This window comes from Macrotis lagotis, chromosome X (assembly GCF_037893015.1).
Source record: "Macrotis lagotis isolate mMagLag1 chromosome X, bilby.v1.9.chrom.fasta, whole genome shotgun sequence".
NCBI lineage: Eukaryota > Metazoa > Chordata > Mammalia > Peramelemorphia > Peramelidae > Macrotis > Macrotis lagotis.
In genome coordinates this window covers 535,431,593-535,448,061 of record NC_133666.1, presented here as the reverse complement: position 1 = coordinate 535,448,061, position 16,469 = coordinate 535,431,593, and the positions used below count along the sequence as shown (strand labels likewise).

General features: G+C 34.8%; 1 protein-coding gene across 2 annotated transcripts in view; it reads left to right on the top strand.

Moving 5' to 3' along the window:
- The window catches only part of GMDS (GDP-mannose 4,6-dehydratase), a 741,723-nt gene that overhangs the window by 577,380 nt on the left and 147,874 nt on the right, over window positions 1-16,469 (top strand). For both annotated transcript variants that reach the window (XM_074199506.1, XM_074199507.1), the window contains one exon: window positions 11,422-11,540. In XM_074199506.1, the coding sequence (XP_074055607.1) occupies window positions 11,422-11,540 (119 nt within the window). The remainder of the gene's footprint in view (window positions 1-11,421; window positions 11,541-16,469) is intronic.

Genomic DNA, 16,469 nt, shown 5'->3' with positions numbered 1-16,469 from the left:
AGTACAACTAAATAGTGTTAATTGGTGATTGTCTAAATCAGTAAGACATAGCAAGGATTCTTTTCTGTCTGATTTTGACACCACTGTTCTGGACCCTAAAGTTACAAATAGATAATTGAAAATACCTGGGAGAAGTGAAAAATAAACTGTTAGCAGCCAAGATGCTGGCAGGTAGTTTAGGAGTTGGGGATGGGGGAGAGATAGCATGGTGGGGACAAGTTTTAAGTTGTAGTGAAAGTGAAAGTTTCTACATTCCTGTAACCATTCCTTGAACCATTTGGTTTCCTGGGGTGTTTGAGGGTTGGGGGTGTGTGAAACTTTAACAGCACATTGTTAAAAGGGGTTATAAACAAAACTTCATTTCCAAGCTATAGGATGAAGCAACAACTGTGTTACTTAAGTGTTACTGTCACTAAAGAAAATTATAGTTATTTCATAATTGTGTAGAAATAATCAGCTCCTATTTTATCTTTCATGAGACAGGTAGTACTCAATTTTATAATGACCCCCTTCCCTTACAAAACATACTTATGTTAATTCAATTCTTTTATGTTTATGCATATATTACATATGCATTTACATGCCTTAGGGATATATGGTATCATCTTCTAAAATAATTTAATAAGCTCTCTCAGTATATAGTGCTGAGTGCTGCAGCCAACACATTGACTAGACCTAACCCACACCTTTAGAGTTTATAATCTAAAATGGGATAGTACTTCACAGATGAATGTAAGATAATTCTGTATCTTCATAGTTAAATTAGTAAAGTTGAAATCTGTTTCATAAACTCTCACTGAATGAACTAAATAAATTCTTTACTTCAGTTTCCCCATCTTTAGAATTGTCTAAATTCTAAATCTAGAAATATCTGTGTACTTCAAAAACAATTTGACATTTAAGACAGAATGTTTTAAAATTTTAAATAAAATATGTGCTATATAACAGTACCATTCCTATACCAGCCCTGTAGTTTTTAATGTAGGAAATTATGACAGCATTTCCATTATATTAGCCTTTTATTAGGTACTAATAGTTGCCAGAGTGGCAAAACAAAGAATGTTAAAAATACTCATCTGGCAAAAGAGCAAAATTTAGTGTTGTTTTTCATGGAAATCAGGGAGACCTTCATGGATTTTCCTTAGAGGGAATATACCAAATTATATCAGGACCATCTCCATGAACAACAGAAAGGGTCACAATGAGTGAATCATTAACAATCTGTTTTGCTCATCAAGAAAGTTAAAATGAATACATGGTTGGGCTATGTTATAGTTTATCATGCAAAGGCATGGACGACACAAGAGCTATGTTAAAGGGAGACAGGATAACCAAGTCCAGGCTTCAGAGGCAGACCTCAAAGGTCAACAAAAGCAGAGGACCCAGAATCTTGGAAGACAATTCAGACATCAAGAATCAGGAACTCAGAATAGGTTTCTGAAGTTTCATAAATCCAAAAAAGAAGACTGGTCCTCAGTGGTCAGAATTTAGACAAGGAATTTGGGCAAGAAATAAAGGAAACCACCATCCAGTAAAAAAAATTTATACTGTTAGTCTGGACAAAGCTTCCCTGTTACATTCCTGTCTCTTTTGAAAGGAGGGGCTTTGGATAGTTCTTCCTCTTCTCATCATTGCCTGCCAACCTGTGCCAATAGACTCTGTGAAGCCTAATGAACCTCAGTAGCACGTGTAGCTCAGCAGATACTTACAATAGAATCTTACCTCTGAGAAACCCAAGCAGTCAACCCTGTGTGGGCTGAGACTCCTGATTATGAGTAGGAAGTTCAGAAGTCATTAGAAAGAAGTAGAATGACACCCAGAGAATAAGAGTGGCATGATTCAGATTCTGTAACAGTGTTGACTCAAAATTCAATCTCAGAGGAAATTTAGCAAACTAAGATTCCTAAGAATAGAAAAAGGAAAATCAGAATGTATGATATTTTGATATACCCTGTTTGTAGCTCATATGTCCCTTGTTATGTTTTATAGCTATAGATAATATATGGGAAATGTCAACTGAAACCTAGTTGGAAAAGTCCAGGAGTATGCTGGAGCTAGCTTAAGTGGGCTCCTGAAAATTGATTGTAAAATTATCAATGTGGGGATTTACACCTGAGAAAGTGACAATTACAGAAAATCTTTTATTTTGTTGATGACTCATGACTCCATTTGACATTTTCTTGCAAAGATACTAGAGTGGTTTTTCCATTTCATTCTCTAGTTCCCATTTCATTTATAGATGAGCAAACTGAAGCAAATATTGGTGCTTTGAGGGGCAATGCTATTCCTTTTTCCCCCTAATTACATGTAAAGATATTTTTCAACATTTATTTTCTATATATTTCTTATTTATATTAAATCTCACTCATCACTACTCAATTATCTTTTTTATGTGTGTGTGTGGGGGGGGTGTTGCAAAGCAATGGCATTAAGTGACTTGTCCAAAGTCATATAATTAGGTAATTATTAAGTATCTGAGTTGGATTTGAACTCAGGTCCTCCTGACTCCAGGGCTGGTGCTCTATCCAGCTGTATACAACTGCCCCTTGATTTTCTATAAGATTTCAAGTTCCGTATTTTTCTATCTCCCTTCTTTCTCTCCCCACCATTATGGGCAGCAAACAATCTGATATGTTTATACATGTATAGTTAAACAGTTCCATGTTAGTCACATTATGAAAGAAGAATCACAGCCAAAAAGGGGGGGGGCATGAGAAAGAAAAAACACAAAACAAATTTTTAAAAAGTGAAAATATTATGCTTTGGTCTGCATTGGATTCCATAGTTCTTTCTTTGAATGTCAATGGCATTTTCCATCTGAAGTCTTTTAGAATTATTTTTGATCATTGTACTGCTGAGAGGAACTAAGTCTTTCATAGTTGACCATCACACACACTATTGCTATTAATGTGTACAGTGTTCTGGTTCTGCTTCGCTCAGCATCAGTTCACATATTTTTCTTAAATTCATTTGCTCATGATATCTTATGGAATAATAATATTCCATCACATTCATTTATTACAGTTTGTTTAGTCATTCCCCAGTTTCTGGGCATCCCCCCAATTTCCAATTCTTTGCCACTACAGAAAAGAGCTGCCATAAATATTTTTTGTTCAGGCGGTTCTTTCCCCCTTTTTATGATCACTTTGGAATATAAACTTGGTGGTGATATCATTGGATCAAAGAGTGGGCATAATTTTATTCCTCTTTGGATATAGTTGCAAATTGCTCTCCAGAATGGCTGGATTGGTTCACAATTCCACCAACAGTCCCAATTCTCCCACCTCCTTTCTAGTATTGATCATTCTTCTTTTTTGTCATTTTAGCCAATCAGATAGATGTGAGATGCTACCTTGAGTCATTTTAGTTTGCATTTCTTCAATCAAAGTTGATTTAGAGCATGTATAGATCAGTTTCAATTTCTTCACCTGAAAACTATCTGATGATATTCTTTGACCTTTTATCAAATGAAGAATGACTCTTATAAGAATAACTCTTATAAATTTGGCTCCATTTTTTATATATTTTAGAAATGAGTCCTTTATTGAATTGCTAGCTATAAAAATTATTTTCCAGTTTTCAGTGTTTCTTCTAATCCTGGCAGCATAGGTTTTATGTGTGCAAAACCTTCTTAATTAATGTAATCAAAATCATCCATTTTGCATTTTATAATGTTCTCTATCTCTTGTTTTTGGTCATAAACTCCTACCCTCTCCATAGGTTTTTCAGGTAAACTATTCCATGTTCTCCTAACTAGCTTCTGGTCTCTCCCCTTATGTCTAAATCTTGTACCCATTTCAATCTTATCTTGGTATAGGTGAGATCTGGGACTCTGCCTAATTTCTGCCATAGCATCTCCTGTTTTCCCAGTAGTTTTTGTCAAATAGTGAGTTCTTAGCCCAGAAACTAGATTCTTTAAGCTTTTCATAGTCATTTAGTATTCTTTCTTTGGTATCTACTCTATTCCGTTGATCCACTTCTCTGTTAAATTAGCCAGTACAAGACAGTTTTGTTGACTGCTATTTTATAATATAATTTTTTGATCTGGAATGGCTAAGCCACCCACCTTCTTTTAATTCCCTTGACAGGGCATTGCTATTCCTAAGGCAAATTGATCATACCATGCTTCATTATCCACCAGAAAGCAAACAGTAAAGATTTCCAGGGGTATTGCACACAGCACTAGAAACTCTATTGTGGGTGAAATTCAGCTCTAAACCATTCATCTTTCCTGGTGTTAATCAGCTTTCTTCATGAGAGTTAACTCTTCTGTGTCACTATTAAATAAATACCACTTTTTACTCAATTTTAGTTTTTATCCTGCTCTACTCACAATAGTCAAAGCTATCTGTGATCTCATTAATGTGCATATTCTCTCCAAAAAGGCATGTTGCAAGTTTGCCATACCTTTCCATGCCCTGTAGCTCATATGTTTGTCCTCCATCCAACTTTTTCCTACTGTCTTGCAGGTATTATTGGAACATACAGATTGCTCACTAGTTATCCTCTCTCAGGATGTGACTAGCCCATTCTCTCATAACATAAAGTTATTAATCTGCTTCTTGCACATAAAATACCTTTTGCCCAGAGAAATATGTTTTGGGTAAGAACTAATTCAAACTATTTAATATCTCTGATAGCCATAAGGATGATTTCTGCAGAATGGCAAAGTACATTGTAACATTATTATTACTCAGACACTGAATTCCCCCCTCCCCGAGTTACCAAAAGCTATTCAATTACCTGAATTTTAACACCTTTTTTATTATTTTTTATTAAAGATTTTGAGTTTTACAATTTTTCCTCCAATCTGACTTCCCTTCCCCCACCCCGCCCACCCCCACAGAAAGCAATTTGTTGAACACCTTTGTTTTTACAGAAGTCTGGAATGTTGAAAGTGTAGCAAAACTGTTTGATTGGCAGAGCTGCCCCTGACTTACCAGCCTTTCAACCTCCTGTAAATGACCTTTTGAATGGTTTGGGGAAAATAAATAGCTAGCCAGGAACTAGTATACTAACCAAGGATGGTTATAAGGCAATAATGGTGAATATTCAGACCAATATACCTCTCTACCTCCCTTGGAGCCTGAATGAGCCTCTCAGATTAGAAAACAAGAAGGAAACATGCCAAGTGTTCACCATCTCACTTTGTTCACAGTCAGTCTACATTTGGGGCTAGAAACAGCATTTCAGCATCCCAAATGAAATTCTCTTCTTCAACATGCCATCCACAGGGTTCTTTCTTTTGTTCTCTGACAGGTACTCTTTCTACCTATTATTCTTTGAAACCATACCTTGTTCAATGTAAGGACATTTAAAATGGAGCCAAGGTGGCTAATGGGATCAGAAAAAGTGACCACTTTTCACAGATTCCAGACCTTCTTGAGAGGTCTACAAAAGGCATATACATAAAACATAATGACACTATTAAAATCCTAAATGTAATTTCCAGAAAAGATGTTATTTTATAAAAATATATCAGCTTCTAACACCTCAAAAAACACTTAAAAGTTAAATCTTGTGAATGGAGAAAAGGTTAGCATTATTTGTATATGTCTATGTATGAACATGTGAGCAGCTAAGTGGTAAAATGAATAGAACACCTAGACCTGAAATCAGGAAGACCTGAGTTCAAATTCAGCTAAGATATTTACTAGCCATGTAACCTTAGACAAGTTACTTAATTGTGTTCGCCTTAGTTTCCTCATCTGTAAAATGAACTGGAATAGGAAATGGCAAACCATTCCAGTATCTCTACCAAGAAAACTTTAACTGGCATCACATAGAGTCAGATATGATTGAAATGACTACAGAAACAAGTCTATGAATAGACTGGGTATCCCAAAAATCTTAGTTCAGTTTAAGCTTAATAACCATTCTGTGAATTAGAGTGAGATTATGTGTGTGGGGGTGTGTTGTGTGTGAGAGACATAGAATAGAGAGAGATTCACTTTTGATTAAATAAACATTTATTTGGCAGTTACAACATGAAGCATCATGGATATAGTGGATAGAGAACTGGTCTTGGAACCAGGATTAGCAGAACTCAAATACCTCTTCTAAGACAAACAAGTCTTAAACAAAATGTTTGACTTCTTATTTGCATGAAGCAACTCTCTAAGACAGGTTCTTGGATGGGAAAAAAATTACGTCTGTATTTTAATATAATTAGTTTTCTTTATAATCCTATGAAATTTACTTTATGTTTTAATAAACATTGCTCCAGGAAGGGAATCTTTGGGTTCACCAGACTTCCAAAGAGCTCAATAATACAGAAAAGGTTTTGAAAAAGCCCCACTCAAGACTTTTAGTTGCAGACCTTTAGTTGGCCTGCATTTAGAGATAGTTCCTCTTCAGGGGTTCAGGGCCATTGAAATCATGGGTTCAACATTTGCCCATGTCTTTATGAAAGATAATGTGTTAGATCAGGCACAGACTTATTAGATTTAAATTATTTTGGAAACTTCCTTGCCTTTCCAGAAAATAGGTAGTTTCTGCATTGAATTAAACAGCACAGAAGCAACAAGCTTAAAAAAGGGAATCAAATGTAGTTAAACATAACCTTGATTAACAAATCTTGTTATTCATGGATGACAGCTCGGTTAATAAGTGTTTCTGGCTTGGATGCTGAATTGGAGGTTAATGGAGGAGTGGAAGCAATTGTAGACTTGAGAATTTGGAGGCAAACACAGCCCACAATCCAAAAGGCATGCACAGAATCAGGAGCAGTTAGTTGGCATTCTCTTTCACTAATGAAGAGTTATTCTGAAAGAATATTAGCTTAGATGAAAATTATTTCATTATCTCTCCATTCTACTCACTACCTATATTCATCATTTGGAAGACTGACTTTTGCTTGTGGGAAAGTTATTTTTCATTATCAATAATAGAAACATGAAAATAGTCTGTTAGCTATCATAATGTAGGTTTTGAGAATAAACATGTTTATTCTATTTTACTTCAATCATGTTTTCATTCAATAATTATTTTTCTAATAGTATTCAAATGTAAAGTGTATGGAATCCCAATAAGACTCAACATTGTGAACCTTAAGAATGTGATGTAGACATTGTGCTATACATTTGTCTTTAAAGAATATTATATCATATTGAAGAACCTGAAACACTAATGCACTCCTCAAGGGTTTTTTTTCCCTTCTTGGTGGCTGATACTAATAATCAAAATCAAGAACAAGAATAAGTCCCTGGTAAAAGTAACTGGATTGTTACATACAGTAATCCCTAAATGGGTTATGTAAATACTAGAACTGGAGGAAATTTAGACCCCATCCTTTTCCATATCATTTCAGAGGGATGTCATGTATGGGAGAGAGATTTCTACAACAGATGATCCCCAAATAGTTCTGATGTCCAAAAACCTAAACAAGGCAGCAATTTTATCACAGATTGTGGCCTAGCTATGTCATGGGTCGTGTGGTTCAGCATGTGAACAGGAAGGTGAGAATTAGTGAACTTTTGCCTCAGTTTTGCTGTCCATCAGAGAACAAATGGACCAAAACAACTTGTGCAGCTGTATGTGGAGGTGAATGGATGAATACCTCTCACACAGAGGCTTTTGTGTCCTGGACATGATCTAGCATTATGATGGGATGCACTAGGTTTCAGCTTTGTAGCAAATTACTCACCCATTATCACACTAGAACACAAGATCATTTATCTTCTAATTCAAAGTGTCACCTGTTCTTCATTTACTAGCCAATAACCATTAATTATGCTCAGTAGAAATTTAAACAAAGTTTTCCCCCTCTGTGAAAACCAGCAAACCATCCAGTAATGACAAATAAATCTGGAGTTGCATATCCCCCTCTCTTTTTCATTCCCACCCTGAAGTCTAGTATAATATGAACTTTAAAGGAAATGCCTAGAAATTGATAGGTCAAAGGGCTCAAATAGTCTGATGGAAAAATAAAGATTCTTGGCACTAACCATAGTGAAAGTGAGAACCTTCTATCTGGCTGACAAAAGCAATATCAGTGTGAGCCTGGTATTTGAAGCTATCTGTAACTGTTGGCTTGATTTTATCTAATTGAAAAATTACTAACAAACATTATTTACAGCAACAATATTTTGTTTTCTCCTTTTTTTAGTAAGCCTTTATTTTCTTTCATGTAACTAGTTAGATGATTTCTTTGGCTACTTGGTTTCACATCATTCTAACATTATGAAGTATTTGAAAAGGAAAAGAAAAGCAAACCAAGTGATCCATAAAGTTTTATTTGAATTTCTTTCAAATGGAATAATTGCAAATTGAAGAATAGTGATTTTTCAATTATATGCAGAAATATGTCAATATAAATTTTGTTCTAAACCATAATTTACTATTTTCTTACCATTTTTGAAAGTCTTTAATGAATTTTAAAAGTCTGAGAACTGATTTGGGCTTTGGATTATGAAAAGTTTTTGTTAGTCAGGTCTGGCCCTACATCACCAGTGATCATCACATTTCTCCAAAGTCACAGGTTGTACCCTTCCCCAACCCCAGCCTCCCATCTTCCCAAGATTCTATAATATGGAATCTATAAGGTACTAGTTGACAAGTAGCTGTTTAAGTACTACCACTTTTTACAAGAGATAGAGCTCAAGGTTCTTACTCTAATAACATTGGGTTGTTTCATTTTTAAATATTCATTTTAGAATAAAGAGAGCACTTTTTTTTTCAGGTGCTGCTGTTTCTCCTACTTTCTTGTGTTGTTATTGTTATTCAGTCATTCAGTCATATCTGACTCTAAATGACCCAATCTCTCAAAGACTGTCTAGATTCATGTTCATTATTTCCATCTATCTATATATGCTTGTATTCTATCTTATACATCTTATTCTCCCTCTACCCCTTTACCTTTTGCCTTTAATCTTTCCCAACATCAGGGGCTTTTCCAATTATTAGTCAAAATATTTTCTCATTTTTCATTCTTTCTTTTATACTTTCTTATATAATAATATAAATCATGAGTCAGTATATGTTCTAGTTCCATATCTATAAAACTAGAATAGCAATGTCTGCTACTCCTTGTAGCTCAAAGGAATATTTAGGGTATGAATAACAAGTGTAATGATCAGTCCAAAATATTTTTGCTTTTGGTCAAAAACCATTGAGAGTCAATAGTTAATACAACATGACCTGTAAACCTAAGATGATGTATGAAGTTATTTCCTTGTCATTCATTTAATGCAGATACCATGGAGAGATTTTTAGAAGGAGCTAGACTATATGGCCTGAGTCTCATCTGCTTCTGTGATTTTATTTAAAAAAAAATGTCTCCTGCCTTCCTAGAGTTGACATTATGCTATAAAGGATGTGTGTGTGTATGTATATATATATACATACACACACACACAGATCTAAGTGTGATATGAGGTAGAGGTAGGATATTTTGACAGGAAAAAAGAGATCTAAGCAAAATCTTCTAGGAAATTAGGGATGGGGTAGGGAGAATTACCTTTAACTGGAAACATTTGGGAAAGTTTTGCAAAAGGGGTAGCATATGTGATGATCCTTGAAGGAACATCCTCCTCATCCTTAGCCATACTTTATGCCAATTATTGTTACTAAGTGCTTTACAAGACTCTTCACTTTTTTTTTTACTCAAAACTACACTGGGAGTTAAAAGCTATTATTCTCCCCATTTTATGGTTGAGAAAACTGAGGCAGTTAGAGGTTACATGACTTACCCAAGACCACACAGCTCATAAATACTTTGAAACAGTTGTATATGAACCACCTATAACTTTATCTACATAACATTATGGAAGTTGGCATGGAATTCTCTCTATTGAATGTGCAAAGAAAAATCTGTCTCTCCCCCCTGCCCATATCTATATATGTGTGTCTGTGTGTGTATATGTGTGTGCAATTGTTTTATTTTCTCAAATTCTTTATTGCTAATTATGCCAATATTTTAATTTTTTAAAAAAAGGAAAAGGGGTTTATGACATTAATCATTCTCTATGACCTTTTGATTCAGAATAAAATTCTGAGATATTCAAGGTGATATGAATGAAGACATCTCTTCCCCAGCTTGCAATATATTCCAGTCATTCAGATATCATTACATGACTGATAAGAACTCTAATACAGGAAGAAAAATAAAACTGTTTCTATTGTCCAAATATATTAATTAAACCCCAAGCTGAAGTTAATGTCAAGGGCAGATATATTATGGCTCAACTTGTCTTCAATCTTTTTCTATAATCTTCCACAAATTAAAGGTACAAAAATCAAAATGTCACAAGAGATTTTAAAAATAACACTTTTAAGAAAATATGTTTGGTTTTATTTTTCCTTGAGAATGACAGATTCACTTTGGGCTAAAAGGTATTAAAGTATTCAAGTGGCATATCCAAAAAAGAAACTAAACCTTCTCAAAGTTTTTAATAAACTGATTTGCAAAATATTCATTATCACTTAAACATCTATTAACATTGTTTTCTTTAAGTTTTGGTTTTTTTTTAGGTATTTTTGTTTTGGTTTGGTTTTTTTACTATGTGAAAAAAATGTTAGAGTGCTTAGTTTGTCAAAATGTTTGTTGATGGATAGTGGTGATATTAATGTGAAGAAGGGTTGGGCTTCTTTATTATTTCATAACATTGTCAATCTTGAAGATTCTCTATTTCCTCAGATAATTTACAATTCATGGATTATTACAAATGCACTGCAACTCACAAGTTCAAAGAAATAGAAAATTTTATTTCTCAATGTAATACAAATATAAAAACAATTAGAATCAGTAGCATGATTTGATAATAAAAGGACTGGAAGACTTTATGTGTAGAAATTACCATTTTAGTTAAGCATGCCAATTGGAACTGGCTTTAACTTTTACTACTAGTTTGTCTTTTATAATGTCCATTTACATATGTGTCTTTTGACCCTTAACTTCTACTTAAAGAAAAAGGATAGTCTTTTTTTTGTGTGTGTGGAATGTTAACTTGTTAAAATATTTAACTATAATAGATGTGACTTTTGCTTTTCTCTATGAATATCAGATCATTTCATTTTTTAAAAGCATCACTATAGTTTATTATGTAATTCTGATTTGCTTGCATTACAAAATTATTTAGTGCTTGATTTCTTGGACTTAAAATTAATCATTTCACTGCTAAAAATAATTTCCTCTTCTAAAGGCTAACACTTACCTTCTTATTTTTTCCCCTTTATATATGAAACAGAAGGAAAATTAGATAAAGTCTTTTAACTGTTTTTTTATTGTGCTATAGTTGAAGTAATTCTCTTCCAAGTTCTCTCTGAACCAGTTACCACCCAAAATGGAAACCATACCCATTTTCCTTATTGTCTGAAACCATGTCTGGTTATCTATACATAAGAAATATGTTTATACAGTATTATATATGATAAAAGTCACCTAATGAGATGCTCAGCCTATATTTCTTTTTCTTTCCTTAGGCTATGTGGCTAATGTTGCAGACCGATGAACCAGAAGACTTTGTCATTGCTACTGGTGAAGTCCACAGTGTTCGTGAATTTGTGGAGAAAGCATTTTTATACATTGGGAAAACTATTGTGTAAGTCTGCCTGGATTGGGAATAGATTTCTGACCATTTGTTCTTCATTTGTGTTTGTGTATGGCTTTGCCCCTGTGGAGCAATTCCTTACCTCTCCAAGCACAGCAAGACAGGAGTGCTCAGTGTTCAACACAGATTTGACCATGTCACAGTGAGCTTCAGAATCCTAAAATGACAGAGTACTAAGATTGAACCTTTGCAGTCAGGATGTTTTTTGCCCCTGCCTGTGGAATCCTGAAAAGAAGAATTTGAGAGCCTTTCAGAAAGTTTGAGGTCAGGTTTTAATTGGAGCATTAAAAATATTTGGCAGAATCCCTCATCACAGGAGGGAAATGCTTTCACAAAGGTAGGGGGTAGCCTTAAAATTAATCCTCATGAAATCTGGCAAATCATTTTTATTCTTGATGCTATTCAGTTTTCATTTCACTTGTCATTTTTCTTCTCTGTAGCCCCAAGAATTTAACACCTCTTTTAAGATTAGTTTAGCATTCCACACAAAATGTTCTAGTAAGAAACATTTTTAAAAAATATTTACACCCCTTTCTTACCTCCAAAACACCAATTGGACCCATAAGATAATGTTCATAACCTTGGTTATTTCAGCCCAGTGTAGGAGACAGAACAAATGTCAGGCATTTTTATTTCATTAGTTAGTGAAATTTATCTAAATTCTGCCCATGTAACAAATTATATTAAAATTAGGTTAAAATGACCAAAGGTATCCCCTTTTGAAAATTTCTTATCATTTTTCATTAATAGGGCAGAAGGGATGACAAATCAAATCAAAGTGCATGTTGGTAGCTTTGTTCTGGTTCAGACTTGTGATTTCATCACTAAGGTGAACATCAATTCAGTGGCAACTAGAATGTATCTTTGAGTCCCAGAGTTTTTTCAAGCCACTGAGGGGTTAATTGACTTGTCATCAAGTTCAAGCAAGTATGTGTCAGTGACAAGTCTTGAATTCATTTTTTCTTGATTATTAGGTCTAGCTCTTTTTTTTAGGTTTGTTTTTTTTTTGGTAAGGCAAATGGGGTTAAGTGGCTTGCCCAAGGCTACACAGTCTGAGACCAGATTTGAACCCAGGTACTCCTGACTCCAGGGTCGGTGCTTTATCCACTGTGCCACCTAGCCGCCCCTAGGTCTAGCTTTCTAGACACCACATCATAGTGCTTCTCATGGAGTGTCTTTAAAAATTAACATGAAACAGAGAGATAAAATAAAATTAAAATAAAGACCTTTCTTCATTTCCTTGACAAGAATCTTTCCTGTAATCTTGATTCATGCCACCAGAGTTATGGACCCCTGTCTTTCAACATTCCCATTACACAGCTCTTGTCTTTCTGAGTCATGAAAGAAAATATTGAACTGGTGGTGCAGAATGTTTACAATGCATATTCTGCATAGTTTGACAGAAAATACAAAATTCCTTCTCAAGGCCAGATAATAAAATCATGATGGCTTTGTGAATGCTTTCTGTAATTTATATTTTATTGTTTATTATTTTTTCAATTTCCCTCCTTCTGTATCTTCTTTGGGCCCCCTGCATCAACATACCAATCTCAGCTGGAAGAAGGAGAGGAAAGCCACAGGCTCCTCCATGATACTTTGCCAAGGCTATTCCTTAGGCCATCAAAGTCACTGGGTTGCAGCTGGTGAACTTTCAAGAGGGCCAATAAGTTTTACTTGGGAACAGTATCTCAACATCATCAGGAACTGTGCAGAAATGAACAAAGAACATATTATGATTTAAACAGCCCTTGGAAATTGGAGGGGTTGGTGGGGAGGGAATGTTGATAACGTTTTAACTGAGTTACTTTAAAGATCATTCAAGTTTGGAAAATGTATTTGCTTAGAACTTCAGGTATGCTTTTCAACTTAGACTTTGATTTTCTTATGTATCTTTGACTTGATAAGCATGGTTAGTATTTCCACTGGTACAGTTTTCAGTCTCTCATGGCTTCTCATCCTGTATAATTCTTATTCAAGTTCTTCTTTGGAGGACCTCTCCAAAACCTAGCAGCCTTTCTCTGGGCTTTTGTTGTCATAGTTGTTGTTACTATTTTAAGAATTTCAGTGCATCTCTTACTCCTTGTTCTCACTTCCTGATTGGTCCATCGTATTTCCCAGTGTCATTGATGAAATCTTTTATGACACTTCTTGGCCACAAGCGAACACTGATCATTTATTTGTATAACTTATAATCTGTTGACATGTGCTGTGCATTGCTCCATTGCCCTGTGGATGACTCACAGATTTGAATCTGTGGAAATTGTAATGGTCCGTGATTCATAACCTTTTTTGCAGTACTAGAAGAATATTGGTATTAAGAAGATAGGTTTGTCAGGAGCTAGCTTGAGACTGTTCAAACTACTAATTTTCCCAATGGGATCCAGCCTGCTTTTCTTCCTTTTATTCAATTCTTGGCCCACCTTATTGTTCATCTGAAGTGTCTAACCAAGATTATGAGTACTCAGTGTGCTACCTATCCATGTGCATGTCATTATGTGGAAAATAGTCATTCCTCTTCTACTTGATTTTTTAACTTGCCAGATTATTAGGCTAGTCTATTCTTAGTGGCCATGTATCTCACTGAGGAAGATCTGCATTATCTCACAATTTCAAATGTACATGTGTTGTTTACATATTCCTTGTATTGATTACAGCCTCTTCATGAGTCAATTTTAAGTTCTTTATTTCACAACTTTGTGCCTATTCCCTTTGTCCTTGTTTATGAACTGTATAATGGGAAATGGAATGAAAACAGTCAACAATATTAAAACCTACTTTTAGGGGAAGCTAGGTGGCACAGTGGATAGAGCACTGGCCCTGGAGTCAGGAGTACCTGAGTTCAAATCCAGCCTCAGACACTTGATAATTACCTAGCTGTGTGGCCTTGGGCAAGCCACTTAACCCCATTGCTTAGCAAAAATCTAAAAAAGAAAAGTACTTTTAGTAGGTGAAAGCTGATTAAATACTTAAAAGAGCTTAATAATAGATGCCAGGTAAATGCTGCCCTTCAGAGTAGGCTTGTAGGGTGATATTTTAACTTCTACTCACCATATTTCCCAGCCTCATAAAACTTATTTATTTACAAATCATATTTATTCTTGTCAATGTAAAGTTCACATTTTAAGATAAAGATATATTTGCTATTTTTTGTGTATCCTTGCTATCAGTATTTGTCCACAAATAAGGTACATTGTATTAGAGAGCAAAAAAAGCATATAATCACAAAATTCAGAAAGAGAAAAAAGTCTGCTCTCCTCTAATAGGGGAAAAGGAACAAGTTTTTATTATGCACCCACTAAATTTCAGGTTCTGTGCTAAACATTTTACAAATATCTCATTTGAGCCTTACAACCACTCTATAAAGAAAGGTATTCTAATTATTCCTGTTTTGCAGATAAGAAAACTGAGTCAGACAGACATTGAAGACTTACCCAGGGTTATGCAGCAAGGTTAGATTTGAACATAAGTCTTCCTGACTATAGCCACTTTACTACACGGTTGAGGCAGGTAAGGGGGTAAAACAATAATTTTAAAAGAGACAAATAACATATAAGAGGACCACTGACTCTAGTTTTGGAGGTGATTATTTACTAGCCAGGCCTTCAATGCCTTTTAAAATTTCAACAACTGTAACCATATTTGTAAGCATCTTATATGCCAGGCAGGGAGGCTTTAAAGGCAAAGAACTTTACTAGGTCCTGGGGCATCTAGGAGGTGCAGTAGATAGAGCATCAGCCCTAGACTCATGAGGATGTGAGTTTAAATCTGGCTTCAGACACTTAATATTTACCTAGCTGTGTGACCTTGGGAAAGTCACTTAACACCATTGCCTTGAAAAAAAAACCAAAATCAAACCCAACTTTACTAGGTCCTAAGGGAGATAAAAGGATGAAGTCATGTGGATCTAACCCATCCTGAATCTCAGTCTGCTACTTAGTGAAAGCAGTGCCTTAGAGTGGTAATAATATTGCTGAAATCAAGAAACAATTGAAAAATGATATCTGTGCTAGTTAAATCATAGAATAGAACTATTTTAAGGAAAATATTTTTTAAATCTGACAGGACTGTAGTGTAAGTGTGATACAGTAGAACTATGAATGATAAATATCTTCTGGAGAGTAGTTTACTACCTTCAAGAATTCTTAAAATACTCTTTAAAATTTAGCAACTTGTATAAAATATTTTATGCATTTTTTTTTTGCAAGGCAAACGGGCTTAAGTGGCTTGCCCAAGGCCCACAGCTAGGTAATTATTAAGTGTCTGAGACTGGATTTGAACCCAGGTACTCCTGACTCCAGGGCCGGTGCTTTATCTACTGCGCCACCTAGCTGCCCCTATTTTATGCATTTTTAAGGAAGCTTTTCTAATCTAGTGTTTAATTTAAAAGCATGTGATGTGCTTTTATTTTCTTTTAAACTTCATTTGTATAGGAAAGTCTGTGTACTCTTGCCTATATATCCACTTGGTTTGTTTTTAAATAACTGTAGGAAATCTTGTGCAAAAAATTAAATTTCCTGCCAACTCTAAGAGTATAAATCAATCAAGCAAACATTTAAATGTCTCTATAGGTACTGTGCTAAGAACTGGAGATCCAAATACCAAAAAAGATAGGCCCTACCCTTACATGAGGAAGATAAGCACACAAAAGAAAGCTTAAAAATCAGTGAAGGGAAATGGGGAAAGATACCTGTTGTTGATATCCCTAGGCCTCATTTTCTGCATCAGATATTCGAAGATGTTGTTCTTTTTAGGTGTTTCAGATCTAATATTCTTAATTCAATTCAGTGATCATTTCTTTAGTGCCGATTATGTGCTAGGCCAGGTGCTCAGCATTGGAAACATGTTCTGACAAAGAAGGTGAATAATTTCATTTTTATTAAACTTTATTAATGAATTAAGCAAGTATATATTATAATTGCT